We start from the raw sequence: 17,913 nt of genomic DNA, 5'->3' as shown, positions 1-17,913 counted from the left end.
ATTATTTAAACTATTTTAAAAGTGTCTTTTATGTGATTCACAGGCAAAAGAAATTCAGTATTTTTTTAATCTTAAATTTGACTTTTATTGTGAATTTTTACATTGTGGCTTTAGATTTGTAAAACATGGCCATCTAACATCGTTATTTAAATTGTATCATTAAACTTTATTCATTCTTTTAAACATGGTGAATTTTTACTGCTACTTAAATTAATTGTGATCATTTATCAGGTATTCAGAATTAACAATATTTTGAGGTTATTTCACTGTGTTGATTCTGCTTTGTGTTAACCAGTCCATGAAAAATTGATGATGCCACTTTGAGAGAAGAGAAATTATTTCACATTCTGTTTATCTAATCCCTACCACATCCTTACTTCATCTTATTTCTCCAAATTAGTTCAGGTTTGTTTTCCTGAGTTCTCTTAAATAAAAAATGAATATGTATCACAATTCATGTTCCTTCAGCTCTTTGGAAGGAGAAACACAATTGCCTCCATATTAGTCAGATTGTGGATGGACTGGAATTCTTGGCTTTGCAGTGTAACTTAAATTCCACAATTTAAAACTCTGCCTACTTCCAATATATTGGTGCATATTTCTTTTCTCTGTGCTGCTGTGTCTTTTTGCATTGCTCTTTAAAGTTGTTTTCCAGACTACTTAGATTAAAATAATTGTCCATTTCTGGCTCATGTCCTAATCCAGGACATTGGGAGGTCCACAATGTGATCTTCGATGCACATGTTCATGGCCTACTATGATATCATTCAGCAGGCCAGGAACGATACTGCATTCGGTTCAGATGTGTTGCAGTCGCCATGTCCACCTCTGGAGGTATTGCTTGGGAGTCACTTTGAATAGAATGGACATGAGCAAGGAAGGCTGCTAAGGGTGCCTGAACTCTACGAGTGGGCTTTCACAACAGACATGACAGAACTTCAATAAATGACAATTCCCTTTTTTCGTAGATGATGTTCTTTTGAGATTTGTCGCTCATGTCTGTTCCATGACCTACCCTCCTTCCACACTGTCAGTTTCCAAAATGAACGAACTGAAGGTGGGGGAGCTGGCAAGCACCTCTTATATTATGGCATACTCACAGCACTCCAGAGGGTGCCAGAGCTGGTTCCCTGTGGATAATACTGAGGGGGAAAAACTGCTCCCACTGGAGCATGTGGCGCGCATGCACACCTAGAATGGAATGGGTGTGAACAACACAGCTTGAACACCAGTTCTTGAAAAAGATAAACTCTTTTTATTTTGCTTATTTAATAGCCTTTAGATGGAAATGACAGGTCACTGTGTACCTTGGATAGACTGGAGTTCATGAAATGCTGATAGTGATCTCCTGAATTGTCTAGTCTCCTAGCTTGTGCACCTTTTAGCATTTGCTGGCTTGAGTTAGCGGAGTGTCTTCTGTGTGTGGAGGGGGAGGGGGTATTAAACACCGCTTGGTACCCAGATTACACACAGTTTAACTCCTGAAAAATATTGAGGTGTTGAATGAAGTGTAAGAAGCAATTTACTACTGCTTCAAGGACTTGTGGTACATCATTAAATAATACAATTTGTGAAAAAGAATGACTTTCAAGCAGTTTGCAATCTAGACAATTCAAAAGTTTGAGATGTTTTAAACAGAATACTGATGGTAAGGTCTGCAGAACTTAACAGAAGATAGTGAGAACTTTCCTCATTCAGCATATACATTGTGATACTGAAGTCCAGCAGTCTTTTGGGACCTGAGAATATTTTTGGAGTAGTTTAACCCCATAGGTTGAAGAGCCTGATTAATGTAACTTTCCCATTGCAAGTTCTGCACTACTGAGAATTGGGGATGAATGGAAGCAGAACAAATGGATTGGAGGGCACCAAGATACTGCCTGCCATCTCAGTTCATGCCACTATTATAGGCAAAAGTAGGTGCAGAGAATATGCTCCCAGTTTGCCTTACTGGAAGTGAGCTTTTCAAACTTTGTCACATGTCACTGCTGTTATTTGCACTGTGCACTAGTTTTGTTTTTTGAGGGGGTGAGGGAAGATATATGGGAGGAATTAAAAGGGAAACTTCAATTTACTGCTCCCATAGACAAATCTTAAAGACAGTTTCTGTAGATAATTCCCAGGGAGATCTCCATGTCACAGATCAAATACAATTCAGTACACAAAATCAGTAAATTCTTAGATGCACACCCCTATGCTGAAAGCTGTCCAGCACCTAATGGGATCTGAGTGTTCAAACCAGGAGACCGACACTGAGGAAGTATATGTTTCTTCCCCTCACTTTTGTCCCAAAGAAATCAAGAGGTGGCAGAGTGGTGTTGGATTTTGTGGAAATGAAACCATTTACCTCTCCAACTACGTGAGGACAAAAAGATGGGTTGTGGTTCGCGGCTAAATAAATACAAAATCCAGATTCTAGAATTGAAAGAGAGGGCATCAATTTCAAAACAGATCCAACAGCTCACTCTTTTCAAAATGAGGGTGTTCCCATCAATTTTTTTCAGATGTTATAGAGTAGAAATAATTCTGATAAATATGTCCTATATCTAGATCATTTAGAGCAGCAATCAGTTACTTCTTAGTGGTTAATATTAGAACATAAGAACGGCCGTACTGGGTCAGACCAAAGGTCCTTCTAGCCCAGTATCCTGTCTACTGACAGTGGCCAGCACCAGGTGCCTCAGAGAGGGTGGACCAAAGACAATGATCAAGCGATTTGTCTCCTGCCATCCCTCTCCAACCTCTGACAGACAGAGGCCAAGGACACCATTTTATCCCCTGGCTAATAGCCTTTTATGGACCTAACCTCCATGAAATTATCTAGCTTCTCTTTAAACTCTATTATAGTCCTAGCCTTCACAGCCTCCTCTGGCAAGGAGTTCCACAGGTTGACTACACGCTGTGTGAAGAAGAACTTTCTTTTATTAGTTTTAAACCTGCTACCCATTAGTTTCATTTGGTGTCCTCTAGTTCTTCTATTTAGGGAACTAATAAATAACTTTTCTTTATCGGCCCTCTCCACACCACTCATGATTTTATATACCTCTATCATATCCCCCCTCAGTCTCCTCTTTTCTAAACTGAAAAGTCCCAGTCGCTTTAACCTCTCCTCATATGGGACCTGCTCCAAACCCCTAATCATTTTAGTTGCCCTTTTCTGAACCCTTTCCAAGGCCAAAATATCTTTTTTGAGGTGAGGAGACCACATCTGTACACAGTATTCAAGATGTGGGCGTACCATAGTTTTATACAGGGGCAGTAAGATATTCTGTGTCTTATTTTCTATCCCTTTCCTAATAATTCCTAGCAACCTATTTGCCTTTTTGACCGCCGCTGAACACTGCGTGGAAGTTTTCAGAGAACTGTCCACGATAACTCCAAGATCCCTTTCCTGATTTGTCGTAGCCAAATTAGCTCCCATCATACTGTACATATAGTTGGGGTTATTTTTCCCAATGTGCATTACTTTACACTCATCCACATTAAATTTCATTTGCCATTTTGTTGCCCAATCACTCAGTTTGGTGAGATCTTCTTGGAGTCCCTCACAGTCTGCTTCTGTCTTGACTATCCTAAACAGTTTGGTATCATCTGCAAACTTTACTACCTCACTGCTTACCCCTTTCTCCAGATCATTTATGAATAAGTTGAAAAGGATTGGTCCCAGGACTGACCCTTGGGGCACACCACTAGTTACCCTTCTCCAATCTGAAAATTTACCATTTATTCCTACCCTTTGTTTCCTGTCTTTTAACCAGTTCGCAATCCAAGAAAGGACCTTCCCTCTTATCCCTTGGCCATGTAATTTACACAAGAGCCTTTGGTGAGGGACCTTGTCAAAGGCTTTCTGAAAATCCAAGTATACTATATCTACTGGATCCCCCTTATCTGCATGCTTGTTAACCCCTTCAAAGAACTCTAATAGATTAGTAAGACAGGATTTCCCTTTACAGAAACCATGTTGACTTTTGTCCAACAAATTATGTTCTTCTACATGCTTCACAATTTTATTCTTTACTATATTGTGTGTGTGAAAGTGAAATGGAAAAAAGACTAGGGTTTCTCTAAATATGTTGATAAGGAAAGGGAAAGTTCTGGTAAAAAGCCAGTAGATAGTACTATCTTTACCTGTTAGTGCACTGAGGTTACTTGTGAACATGAAAGGAGTATATCATATTCAGATGCAAACCTTATTATTCTATACTTAATCACAATTGTGGGATAATTCGTATTAGTAATACTGATGTAACTTTAGGTGCTGTGACTAAATTACACCTCATAATCGCAAAAATGTAAACATTTATTTACTGATATGAAGTGTTTGTTGTTAGCTGTTGTATAGGATTACAGTTGCAATCCAGAAAACATGCTGGCTTTACAGAAATATAAATGTCAGCGTAGTGAAAATTGACTACTCGTTAGTTGTGTGATGGTGCTATTTTGCTTTAGGATGGTAAGTTAATTTGTAATATTTAGAGAAATAATGACTTATCACACTTTGTTCTTTGACAGGAACACATCAGATGTTGTTGCTGACAGTATTTGTAATGCCTCTTAACGATCTCAGCTCCGACTTCTCCAAGTTTCAGGAAATGATAGAAACAACTTTAGACATGAACAAGGTATGGCATAGTTTCTTAAAAAGTATGAAGCATTGTGCTGACCTATACTGGCTTGGTTCACTCTTGTTTAAGACGCTCAATGTTTAATCTAAAAATTGGTAGCTCTAGAACAGGGCTGGGCAAGATGCGGCCCGGGGCCCAGATCTGGCTTGCCTAACACTTTGATCTGATACATGAACTGCATCTGGCTGCTGCCCAGGCAACTGAATTTCCAGACGGTGGCTCAGACAACAGGATCCTATTTCGAGATCTCTCAGTCATGGTGCTACCTTGGCAGGGGCCAGAATCACAAGTCTTTTAAATAGCCTGCAGCTGCCAGGCAATGCAGTAGCAGCAGGGCCGGAAGCCGTGAGCCCTTTGTTGTGTTTCTAATTTAAAGCCCACCGCCCCAGACAACTCCGGGGAGAGGCTAGTCTCCAGCTCTGCCCTTTCCTCCCCAGACCCCATCCGCCCATGACCACATAGCAAAATTCATTAAGTGCCCCCCCCCCCCCCGCAAAAGTATTGCCCACCCCTGCTCTAGAAGATAAAATGTATTGCCATAGAACATTTTAAGTTGCTACAATTAGACGGATATTCGAGTAACTTATTAAGTATAAATGTATATATACTTTTTAGAGAGTTTTGCATCTGTCTGTCCGTGAGTCAGTCCGTCCATCCATCTGTCTATTCCATACAGAGAATATGGAACACTACGTATCTCTAAAGAGGTAAACCCAGAGTTCCCATGAGGCTGGAGTTGTGGGAAAAGGTATATTTAAGTTATAGGGAAGTCTGATGAAACTGTACTACTCTCAGGGGCTAGGCAGTTGGACCAAGTTGGTGCCAGTCTCAGGAGGAAATTCTAGCAAGAGACAGTGATTAGAATCTATTTAAAATCACAGATTACTAGAACTGGATGGGACCTCAAGAGGTCACCAAGTCCAGTCCTTGTACTCATAGCAGGACAAAGCACCCTAGATCATCCCTGATAAGTGTTTGTCTAATCCAGTGTTTCCTAAACTATGGGTCGTGGCCCGGTACTGGGCCACGGGGAAAAAAATACCAGGCCTCAGCATGGCTGCTGGGAGGGGAGCAGAGCCGGGCGGGCTGGGAGGAGGTGTGGTGGGGGGGAGCGAGGGGGGAGGGGAAACCAGTCGCTGGGAAGCAAGGTTGGGGGCAGTGGGGCTGTCCCACGGAGATCGGGGAGGGCAGGCGGTGGAAGCAGGGCTGGACGGAGGGCGGGAGGGCTGGCTGGGGGAGATCAGGAGGAGGAGAACGGGAGAAACAGCTGCCGGAAGCAGGGCTGGACGGGGGCAGCAGGGCTGGGGGGGTTGTTGGGGGAGCAGGGCTGACTGGGGAAGATTGGTAGGAGGCGGGGGGTAACCGGCTGCCGGAAGCAGGGCTGGATTGGGGCAGCAGGGCTGGACTGGGGAGATCGGGAGGAGAAGGGGGGGGAGGAGTGGGACTGATCCGGGCACATGCAGACCCTGCATGCCAAGTGAGTCTGGCTCTGGGGATTTCATTTTGCCCTCCCCGCCCCCCCCTCCCCGCCCCCCAATACCTTCCCTCGAGTAGTTGCGAACTGCCTGGCAGGTAGACATACTCACGCAGCATGAGCACATCTACCAGCCAGGCAGTTTGCAGCTAAGGACTGATACACCTAATTATTATAAAACTTACCTAATTAGAAAATACCAGACATTTTATATGTCTGGTAATTTCTCAATTTGTTTCCCGGACAAAACTCTCAAATACCAGACTGTCTGGTACAAAACCGGACACCTTGCAACCCTACCCCTCCTTGCACCCTCTCTCCTAGCCAGATACCCTACCCCCAATCTGCACCTGCTCCCGCCTCCTGGAGTGCCCATGCGGCACCCTGGCCCAGGCTAGGCGGAGGATGCAGCCGGGTGAAACACTGAAAATTTATTCATTTTTCATATGCGTTTATATTTTTGGGCTGCAAAAAACAGTACTGAAAAAAACCAGGTTCCAACTAAAGTAAAAACTTTGGGAAACTCTGGTCTAGCCAGCTTTCTATCCATCTTGCAGTCCATTTATCCAATCCATATTCCCTTAACTTGCTTGCAAGAATATTGTGGGAGACTGTATCAAAAGCTTTGCTAATGCTGGCACTGGGGGCTTTGGGAGGACCAGAAACAACTCATTTGAATATTCATCATTTGCTTAATGAATGTGCAAAAATGCACATGAATGTTACCAGTCCTCCAAAAGCTCGTGAATGGATTTACTGGTCCCTGTGTCAAAAAGTTTGGGTACCCCAGGTCTAATCTTCTCTTAAATATCTCCAATGATGGTGTTTCTACAACTTCCCTAGGCAATATATTCCAGTGCTTAACCATCCTGACAGTTAAGAAGTTTTTCCTAATGTTCAACCTAAACCTCCCATGCTTCAATTTAAGCCCATTGCTGCTTGTCCTATCATAAGTTCAGGGGAATAATTTTCTTTCTCCTCCTCCTTGTAGCAACCTTTTAAGTACTTGAAAACTGCTATCATGTCCCCTCTCAGCCTTCTCTTTTCCAAACTAAACAAACCTAATTCTTTCAGTTTTCATTCATAAGTCATGTTTTCTAGATCTCCCATCACTTGTTATGCCCTTCCAGCATGAGCGCGAACCATTAATATCTACTCTCTGAGAGTGGTTATCCCGTTAGTTACGCACCCATTTTGTAGTTTCCCCACCTGCATTGTATTTCCCTCCTTTATTGATAAGAAGGTCTTGTAGGATTATATCAAATGCTTTACTAAATTCAAAAAGCTTAGCATACACGGGGCCCAGTGAAATGAGCATCACACACAGTAAATTGGGGTCGTCCTGCCAGAAGGGGAGCATAACCATGCTTTATTTGCAATTGAGCAAAAAATCTTACTAGATAAGAGTACAGTATTACACAAACAACACTTAATTGTGAAGTGATGATGTGCAAAAACGAATAAACCAAAATCAAGCTAAATGACTAAAGAAAAAACCTTGAACTTCTGCATAATGAATGTATGTGTAGCAATCAAAGTGTTACTACAATTACATTCATTCTTGTTCTACTTTTCCTAGGTGGAAAATCATGAATTCCTTGTGAAGGCTTCTTTTGATCCTAATCTGACAGAGTTGAGAGAGAAGATGAACATATTAGAGGAGAACATGCAGTCACTTCTAAAGACTGCAGCCAGAGAACTAGGTATGGTGAAGTAAAACTTCTTTTAATGCTTACTTCATTTATAAAGTTCTTTGAGATTTACTGACCATATAAGATTTAGATGATTTTATCTTTAATTATTTCATTATTTGTTAGACTGCTGGATGATTTTAATAGTGTTACTTAAGGTGATATGTGGAGAATAAGAAGCAGCTTTGTGCCCAAATTGCTGTTTATGAAAGGTGGTGTTTCAGAATGTTTCATCAGTTGCTGTATATCTGTTACAGGGTTGTGCAGAAGGTATTTACTATAACGTTGTCTAGTCTTTTCTACTGATATTATTTTTATGTATAGCCTTGGGGAATGTGTATTGAAATATTGTGTTCTTATCTAGTCATGGGGGGTGTCCATTCTGGAAATTCCTATTTTTTTGTGGTATAAAACTTCATTTAAAATGGAATAGAAAACATTTAAAGACTACAGTTTCTTATGGGGCATAGTCCGTGAACATCTCACATTGATCAATGATTCACATAATCTCTTTTAATGAAAATAAAGTGGTAAAGTAAACTAGTAAAACTCAATTAACCTAAATTTCAGTTCTGTATTTACATCATGGTTTTGCTAATGTGACTCTGCTGCTACTTATTCTGGAAGTTCCAGATGTACCCTACACACTCTTTCAGAATATTAAGCTCTTCTTCAAGCACTAGCTCATGTCCATTCAATGTAAGTGTGTGCGCCTGCCACATACATAGGTGCTGGAAGTTTTTCCCTGAGCAATACCCGTAGGGGCTGGGGTCCCCAGAATCCTCTGGACTGGTGCACACATGCTGCGCTATATTGGATTCTCCCTGGCTCTGCCCTCCTCACCTCCTTCTTACCACCAGTGACAGTGTTTGTCACAATGTGCTCCAGCCTTAGCCAGCAAGCATTCCCTCTGTAGTGTTGTAGTTTGATTAGAACTTGCTATGTACCTATGAACTGGGGAAGGACACATCTTGGACAAGTGTTGTATTTGTAGGTCTTTCCATCTCAGAACCATTAAAGAGTGGAGCATTTGTCTTAAAGTTCTCTTAATGGAGTCTGTGCTTGCTCTGCAAGACCAGCCGTCGGACTTGGCATAAAATATTGGTGCCTCGGTGCACAGAGCACCGCCGGTGTTGGCAGCATGGCATCGTTTGTTGCCCACGGCCCTGGCAAGCCCATTAGAAAGCCAAGCAGAGACAAGTCCCCTCATAAGGACAAGGGGAAGAATAGTGACCAGCCAGCAGACAGGTTGGAGAAGACTCAGTAAGCTCCGAGCTCTGCATCCAAGTCACCACCTTTGGTGTTGGAGGTGCATTTTCCCTCCACGCCGGAGGCCTTTCAGGCTGTACGGGACATACTTGCTATGCTAGTACCATGCTCCCGACACTGACCAGCCCTCTGCAGAGTGGGAAGCTGCTGTTTGGCTCCTGATCACCCGACACAGTCCGGTCCCACACTCCTCTGGCAATCGAGAAGAGAGCACATGGAAGTCCCCACAGGTCTGTATGTGAGAGACCAGGGCATGACGTGCAGTCTCCCGCATTGCTCGAGTTGGCGCACCGACCTTTGGACACGTGTCCCCTGGCACCAAGGGCACTGCAGGGACAGTGATTCTCCCTACTCGCTATGTTGGTGGTGTCCTCTCCATGACACTGACACCATTTGCTGCGCCATAGATACTCACCGGCGCCAAGTTACTCTGGCTGCAGAGGCCCATCCCATGATCCTGGCCCCCATCCCATCACCATGGCTCCTCCCTCCAGCACTGTTCCCTGGACTCGAGGAGTGGATCTTTGGGGCACTGTGGCTCCCATAGACATGTGGAAGCTCTCAGTTACCGAGGTCTCTGTCAGTGAGGTACCTGTACTGAAGGGGTTGCTGCTCCCAGTCTTCATCTTGGGCATTGGCAAACATCCACTCCTGCAGTGTGGCTTCAGATGTGGCTTCCATTCCTCCAGTGCAGCAGTTGGCATAACCCTCAGTGCTATCAACCTTGGCACCGATGGTGTTGTCCCAAGGCATGCCGTGGCCATCATCTCAATGGCAAGCACAATGGTACCCATGGTCTCCCTGGGGCTTCCTGGTTCAGCCACAGCTTACTTGTTCCATTGCCTGAGCGTCCCAGGCCACCCCGGTGTTGCCAGTGTCTTGCGGGGCCTCACTGGGATCTAGGGGCATCAGCCCTTTCTCAGCAGGGTGTTCAGGCAAGTGAGCAACCCACCACCTCATGATGAAGGCCAACCTGCCTTGGCTTCCTCCTCTTCATCACAGGATGAGGCAATAGTGGCTTCTCTACTGGCCATGCCCCTGGAAGATTTGAGAACTCACCAGGACCTCCTGAGGTGGGTGGCTAATGGTTTGGGCCTGAGGAGGTGCAAGAGACTTTGGAATTGCATTTGGAGTTGTTGGGCAAGCGGGACCTGGCAGACTAGCCTTGCCCTTGCATGAGGCGGTTGCCAAAATTGCCAAGACTCTTTGGCAGAACTCTTCCTCCATCCCACCTGTAGTCAAAAGGGTAGAGCAGAAGTACTTTGTCCCAGCAGGGGGCCATGACTACTTGTATACCTACCCAACTCCCTCAAGGTGGAGTTGGTTGACCACTGGGCGCGCCAGGGCCAGTCGGCCTCCACCCCCAAGAATAAAGACTCCAAACACCTGGACTTGTTTGGCAGAAAGCTTTATTCATTGGCCAGCTTTCAGCTGCAGGTGGCGAACCGCAGGGCTTTGTTCGCCAGGTATGAAGTCAACACCTGGCAGGTGCTGACAATATTTGAGGTTTCTTTGTCTGAAGGTCCCCTCAAGGAGTTTAAAGCCTTGGTGGAAAAGAGGGTTATTCTGTTGCTGGCAACCTTCTGATGCTCTGGAATCTGCTGCTCGCTCTACGGCTTCTGCTATCTCCATGAGGTGTGTGGCCTGGCTTCCCTGTTGGGCCTGTCTCCAGGGGCACAGAACTCCATCCATGACCTCCCGTTTGACACTGATGCCCTGTTCATGGAACAGAAGGATACTAAGCTTCATTGCCCATACCGCCTTGAAAACTCTGGGCCTCTGTATCCCTGGGTCTGAGAGGAAGAGGTTTAAGGCCCAGTCCCTCCAACCAACCGGCCAATATCCTCGCCAAGAGAGAGCCTGTTCAAGCCTGAAACTCCCCAAGCAGAGACTGGACCACCATCTTCTGACTGGCCAGGAATTGACCAGCAAGACAAAACCCCAGGGCAAGTGTACCTTTTGATTGTGCACCTGTGAACGACATACCAGACTCCTAAGATCCTGCCCGTCTGTTCTCCTCCAGGCTCTGTCTCTTCCTCCTGGCATGGAAGGATATTACATTGGACTGTTGGGTTCTAGCCACTGTCGTAACATGACTAATACCTTCCACCCTCACCCCCGTACCTCTTCAGGTACCCTTTTCATGAGCATCTTCTCAAGCAGGAGCTATCACAGCTGCTGCAGGTGGGAGGAGTGGTGAGGGTGTCACTGGAGTTTGAGAACAGAGGTTTCTACTCCCGCTACTTTTTGATTCCCAAGGCAAAAGGGGGCATATGGCCTATATTGGACTTGCGCAGCCTCAACACATTTTTGATCCGCTTCAAGCTCTGAATGGTTTCCTTGGCCTCCATCATTCCTGACCTGGATCCCAGGATCTGGTATGCTGCCCTCGACTGCACGGGTTCATACTTCCATATTGCAAACTTTGAAGGTCACAAGTGCTTCCTGAGGTGTGTAGTGGGAAAGAGTCACTACCAGTTTACTGTGCTGCCCTTTGGCCTGTCTACAGCCCCCAGGGTTTTTACCAACTGCATGTTGGTGGTTGCAGCATCCCTGAGGCATCAGGGAGTACAGATGAACCCTTACTTGGATGACTGTCTCATCAAAGGTTCATTGAGACTGAAGGTCCAGAGCAACGTACATCTCCTGGACACTTGCCTCCAACTTGGCCTAGTGATTAAAAAGAAAAAGTCTTTTCTTAGTGTCAGATCAAAGGATAGAGTTTATGGGAGCAGTCCTGGATTCTACTGCTGCCAGAGCATCGCTTCCTTAAGAGAGGTTTGAGGCCCTGTCGGACCTCCATCAGCAAGTCACCACCGTACCCAGGACCGCTGCAAGGGTGTGCCTATAGATCCAGGTGCATATGGCCACTTGCATGTAAGTGGTGCACCTCGTCTGGCTCAGGTTGAAAACCCTACAGCTGTGGCTGGCATGAGTGTACACACCAGCAAGACACTCCATAGAAAGGGCAAGAAACAAAAAACAGGACTATGTAGCACTTTAAAGACTAACAAGATGGTTTATTAGGTGATGAGCTTTCGTGGGCCAGACCCACTTCCTCAGATCAAATAGTGGAAGAAAATTGTCACAACCATATATACCAAAGGATACAATTAAAAAAAATGAACACATATGAAAAGGACAAATCAAATTTCAGAACAGAAAGGGAATGGTGGGGGAGGTAAATGTCTATGAGCTAATGATATTAGAGGTGATAATTGGGGAAGCTATCTTTGTAATGGTTAAGATAATTGATGTCTTTGTTTAAGCTTAGGTGTAAAGTGTTGAATTTAAGCATGAATGACAGTTCAGAGGATTCTCTTTCAAGTGTAGATTTTAAAAGGCCTTTGAAGCAGGATGCAGGTAATCAAGTCGTTGAGACAATGTCCTTTCTGGTTGAAATGGCAAGAAACTGTTTTTTCTTTGTGATCATAGAAAGGGCAGTGATGGTTCCACCTTTTTTGCTGTTGGCCCTGGCTTGGTGGACAACCCTGGACCATGTCCTGTCAATAATCTTATACCATCCCCAACCATATTTGAGAGAACAAGAAGCTGATGTGTTGGACTGTGGTTGGGAGGCCCAGATGGGGACTCTTCACACTCAGGGTGTGTGGTCCATACAGGAGAGATTGCTCCACACAAATATAAAAGAGGTCAGGGCGGTCAGAAACGCATGCGGGGTGTTTCTCGTGAAGTCATTCTGCCGCTCTACTCTGCACTAGTTAGGCCTCAGCTGGAGTACTGTGTCCAGTTCTGGGCGCCACATTTCAAGAAAGATGTGGAGAAATTGGAAAGGGTACAGAGAAGAGCGACAAGAATGATTAAAGGTCTAGAGAACATGACCTACGAAGCCAGGCTTCATGAACTGGGCTTGTTTAGTTTGGAAAAAAGAAGATTAAGGGGGGACATGATAGCGGTTTTCAAATATCTAAAAGGGTGTCACAAGGAGGAAGGAGAAAATTTGTTCCTCTTGGTTTCTGAGGACAGGACAAGGGGTAATGGGCTTAAAGTGCAGCAGGGGAGGTTTAGATTGGACATTAGGAAAAAATTCCTAACTGTCAGGGTGGTCAAATATTGGAATAAATTGCCAAGGGAGGTGGTGGAATCTCCCTCTCTGGAGATATTTAAGAACAGGTTAGATAGACATCTGTCAGGGATGGTGTAGACGGAGCTTGGTCCTGCCTTGAGGGCGGGGGGCTGGACTCGGTGACCCCTCGAGGTCCCTTCCAGTCCTATGATTCTATGATTCTCGTAGGCAAAGTGGTGTGTGTTCTCTTAAACAACACCATCACCACATACTACATAAACAGGCTGGAGGGGAATTCCCTGGAGCTCTGCAAGGAAGCTGAGGCTCTGAGAGTTTTGCGTCCTTCATGGCATGGTGCTAGAGGCCCATCACCTCTCAGGGGTACAGAATGCAATTGCAGACCATGTCAGTGGAGAGTTCTCCTCTCATCACAAGTGGGCTCTACACCCCGAGGCAACAGTCTCCCTCTTCCACGACTGGGTCTCTCACCTAGTGGTCCTCTTCATGACAAAAGAAATGAAATGCAGCTGGTTCTGCTCCCAGTTTGGCCTCAAATGGGGCTCCCTTCTGGAAGCATTTCTGTACCCATGGTCGGAGGATCTTTCCTCCTTTTCCCCTCATCAGTAAAGTCCTGCAGAAGGTCAAGAAGGACAAGGCAACAGTGATCCTCTTCGCACTGGCCTAGCCTCGCCAGCACTGGTTTGGGGCACTAATGAACCTAGTATCCTGGGCACCCAAGCAGTTGCCACTGACACTGGACTTGGTGTCCCAGGATACACCCAAACCTCAGCTCGCTCCACCTTATGGCATGGTTCATCCACGGTTGAACTCCTCTGAGCCGGCACGTTCAGAGGGTTGTCCTCGAGAGTCAAAAGCCCTTGACATGGTCCACCTATGCTGCCACGTAGGCCTGTTTCTCAGTATGGGCACAGCAATGTCAGGTCATCCAGTATGAAGCTTCCCTTCAGGAAATCTTGGACTACCTGCTCCATCTGAAGCAGTAAGGTCTTGCTTTGGTTATCATTAGAGTCCACCTGCTGGCCATTTCTGCATTTCATCTGCCCATGTAGTGTCATTCTCAGTTCTCTCATGATGTCACCTCCCAGTTCCTGAGAGGCTTGGAATGACTTTGCTACCAGACCAGAGACTCTCTTCCACTGTGGGACCTGAACCTGGTATTGACGTGACTCACGAGACCTCTGTTCAAGCCCCTGGCCACGCGTCCCTTGTTTCTGTTCTCTTTCAAGGTAGCCTTCCTGATTGTCGTCATGTTGTCTAGGCGGGTGTCGCAGCTTCATACCCTGATGTCAGAACCATCATATACCCGGTTCTTCAAGGATAAGGTCCAGCTGCAGGCCTTCCTCCCTAAGGTGGAAGGGAGAGACCACGTGGACCCAGCCATATTTCTGCTGGTCGTCTATCCTGAGCCTCATGCATCCAATGAGGAGAGGAGCCTCCATGCATTGGATGTGCACGTGGCGCTGGCCTTCTACCTGGAGAGGACATGGCCCTTTCACAGGTCCACACAGGTCTTTGTGGCTATGCAGAGTGAGGCAGGGGTTCCCTGACTTCCTCACAGAGACTTTCCAAGTAGATTACTTCCTGCATCTGCATGTGCTACGAGTTGGCAGGAGCTCAACTGCCAGAGCTGAGCAGGGCCCATCTACCAGGGCTCAGGCTTCCTCATGTGCTTATCTTGCTCATGTCCCAATCCAGGACATTTGTCAGGAGGTCACGTGGTTATCAGTACATACATTCATATCTCGTTATGCCGTCACACAGCAGGCTTGGGATGATGCTGCATCTGGCAGGTCTGTACTGCAGTCTGCATTCTCATAACTCCTACCCGCCTCCGCACACACTGCTTACAGTCGCCTACGTTGAATGGACATGAGCAAGCACTTGAAGAAAAGACAGTTACCTGTTCTGTAACTGGTGTTCTTTGAGATGTGCTGCTCATGTCCATTCACCTTCTACCTTTCCTCCCCTCTGTCGGCATTCGGGCAAGAAGGAACTGAGGAGGGAGGGGTCAGGGAGTGTCCTATATAGTGCGACATGCATGTGCCACTCCAGGGGGTGCTGGGGAGCCCTGCCCTACGGGTACTGCTTAGGGAAAAACTTTTGTCACCAGTGCATGTGGCAGGCACACACACCTATGTTGAATGGACATGAGCAACACATCTCGAAGAACACCAGTTATAGAACAGGTTTAATGAATTAATGGTAGAGGTGAGAGAAATTGTTTTCAAACACAGCTCAGATGTTTCCTATCTGTAGCATGGAAGAGATTAACATTAAATTTGGCTTGCCTCATATCAATTAAAAGGCAGCCCAGCTGACAGGCAGCATTCAGAGAATGGGGATAATATGGTGTATTACTAATGATGAAATCATTCATGTCTTGTTTCCTATCCTACCTTCCTCTTATTGAAAAGGCTTGGAAGCTGGCAAGAACATGAAACTGGACTCCAATTCACAGTTAGGACATTACTTCCGAATTACCTGCCGGGAAGAGAAAGTCCTCCGGAACAATGCAAAATATAAGATCTTAGATACCCAGAAGAATGGTGTGAAATTCACAAACAGGTACAATTTATTTCTGCATTTGTTTACTTTGAGATTCTAATTCATCCCTTTGTGTGCAGACCTGTAGCCAAAGTGTTGGGGAGCCATCGGTTCTTGCATCCCTATCCAGAGCCAGATATGACTCTGAGCCAGCAAGTAGAACAGAAGGATTATTAGGTCCACAACAAAACAGCATAGAACAGACAGGTTAAGGTTACAGAAAGCATCAGGCATTGTGTATACATGCAGAAGGCTATTATTCCCACTATCATCTTGCTATTGGGTCTGTGCCCAGGGAAACTGAGGCACATATGGTTTTACTAGAGGCTAGTAGAAATCACATGCAACATAACAAAGCAAACAGAGCACATACAATCTGCCACTTCATCACAAGACTTGTGGGGGTTTTCTCTCAGAAAAATACTGTTTGCATATTTACATACTGAATCGCTTGGGCTTTTCCCTCTTCTGTGTAATCATAGCTTATACTGCACAGCCTGCAGCGCAGCCGACTCCCCGGGAGCGGGACCAGCAGCCGGAAGGCCCACAGTATGTAACTGTGTAATCACTAAGATTTCTACCGATTATACGGTTACCTAATTACCTGCCTTTTAACATCCCTACCAAATATCTTTGCTACTTTGATTTCAGTCCATGTTTGTTGGACGATTTGGCTTCAGTTGTCAATAGAGACAGCCAAAGTGAAGGCATTCTTGCAGGTGGTTGTAGAAAATAGTTATCCCTGAATTTTATATTCAGTTATTGGCAAGTAATTCTTTCTATTCTCTAGTATATTTTGCTTAATGAATTTTCTTGTCTTGGCCTCCCCAAATATGCTGTTTTAGTGTTGTACATTTGAGTAGATGATCAAAATCAAGATTGAAGGAATAAACATTAATTTGTTTGAAATACTATAATGTTCTTCAGAACATCCCGGAAATTTAAAGCAGTTATCTTTTGTCCTCAATTTTACTTCACAAACTAAAATTGACATTAAATTTAGCATCTTCCATAGCTAATTAACAGTATTTAACAATTGAAAACATCCTGATACTACTTATAAATAAAAATCCTGTAAGCCAAGGGATCGTTTTTAGAAAAAACTGAAATTTTGTTTGCGATAAAGGCACTCAAAATAGACTAAGTAATGGAGCTGAATTTCCTCTATTTGTAGAATAGGCACAATGACCATACAGCCCCATTGACCCTAGCCTGGAGAGCGGAGATTAAAAGGTAGCTTAGAGGTATATTTAGGTATATACATTTATTTAAACAGTCTCTTGAACATCACGTTGTAAAGTTGCTTGGAGGAGCTCAGAAGCAGACTGCTAAGGAGGAGAGCAGCACAGCCTTCAAATTGCTTGAGACTTCTAAACTTAGATTTCACCAACCAAGTACCAAGTATGATCTCCTCAGGCACTACAGTAGTCCTAATATGGAGTCAGATAGTCCCCTAGCATACGCCAATATATCTTGTCACCCAAGTAAGCTTGCCTTTGTGATAGATGGTCCTTTATACCAAAAATCGCAACATTCAGGTTATTTCCAGTCTCAGACAATCAGTCACTTATCCCAGATCAGCTGCACTTTCAGTTCTACACCAAAGACAAGAATTAACTACAATTGTATAATACATTAACTAAAAATATATTATGTTAAGAAAAAGATGATGAAAGCAAGAAAACATAGCTTTGGAACCCCAGATTAACACATTTGAGAGTGTAATAAAGGTTGCTAAAGTCTTCTACGGTTAACCTAGGCCAAGCACAGAGATCCCTTACATTAGAAATCTTGCATCTTCCAAGTCCAGGCAGTAAAGAGTTGCAATTGCTTCCTGTCAGGGGTTTATTCCCTTTCCCCAGAGTTCAAGCTGTTGGGACAAGTCCCCATGCATATCTCCTTTTCATAGGTGTGAAGGGCAAGTAATCAACAAAGTCTTGTCTTTTGATGTTCCACTGTGGTTTGTCCTGGTATCTATGGACCTTCTTCTATTGGGCAAAACATAAGACTTCCTGTGATGAATCAGTATTTCATACCAAGGATGTTAAATTCAGTTATCAGGTTAATCGTATAGTTGATACAATTTGTATCAATTGAACAATTAGTCGATAGGACTACTCTGCAGAGCCACAGTGGAGGTAGCTCCAGGAGCCAGCTTGAGGTGGGACTGAGCAGTCTCAGCTCATGCTGGCTCCAGGAGCCACCCATGCTGTGGCTCTGCATTTTAAATGTAGTAAAAGCTGCCGGGCTCTTAGGACATTT

General features: G+C 44.8%; 1 protein-coding gene across 1 annotated transcript in view; it reads left to right on the top strand.

Moving 5' to 3' along the window:
* Positions 1-17,913, top strand: part of MSH2 (mutS homolog 2) — a 99,261-nt gene that overhangs the window by 52,287 nt on the left and 29,061 nt on the right. Inside the window, exons 8-10 of the mRNA XM_075925390.2 lie at positions 4,513-4,622; positions 7,679-7,802; positions 15,522-15,672. Coding sequence (XP_075781505.2) covers positions 4,513-4,622; positions 7,679-7,802; positions 15,522-15,672 — 385 coding nt within the window. The remainder of the gene's footprint in view (positions 1-4,512; positions 4,623-7,678; positions 7,803-15,521; positions 15,673-17,913) is intronic.

Source organism: Pelodiscus sinensis, chromosome 3 (assembly GCF_052426305.1).
Source record: "Pelodiscus sinensis isolate ZL-2025 chromosome 3, ASM5242630v1, whole genome shotgun sequence".
NCBI classification, from domain to species: Eukaryota; Metazoa; Chordata; order Testudines; family Trionychidae; genus Pelodiscus; species Pelodiscus sinensis.
The sequence above is the reverse complement of the archived record's forward strand: the minus strand, read 5'-3'. Positions and strand labels throughout refer to the sequence as shown.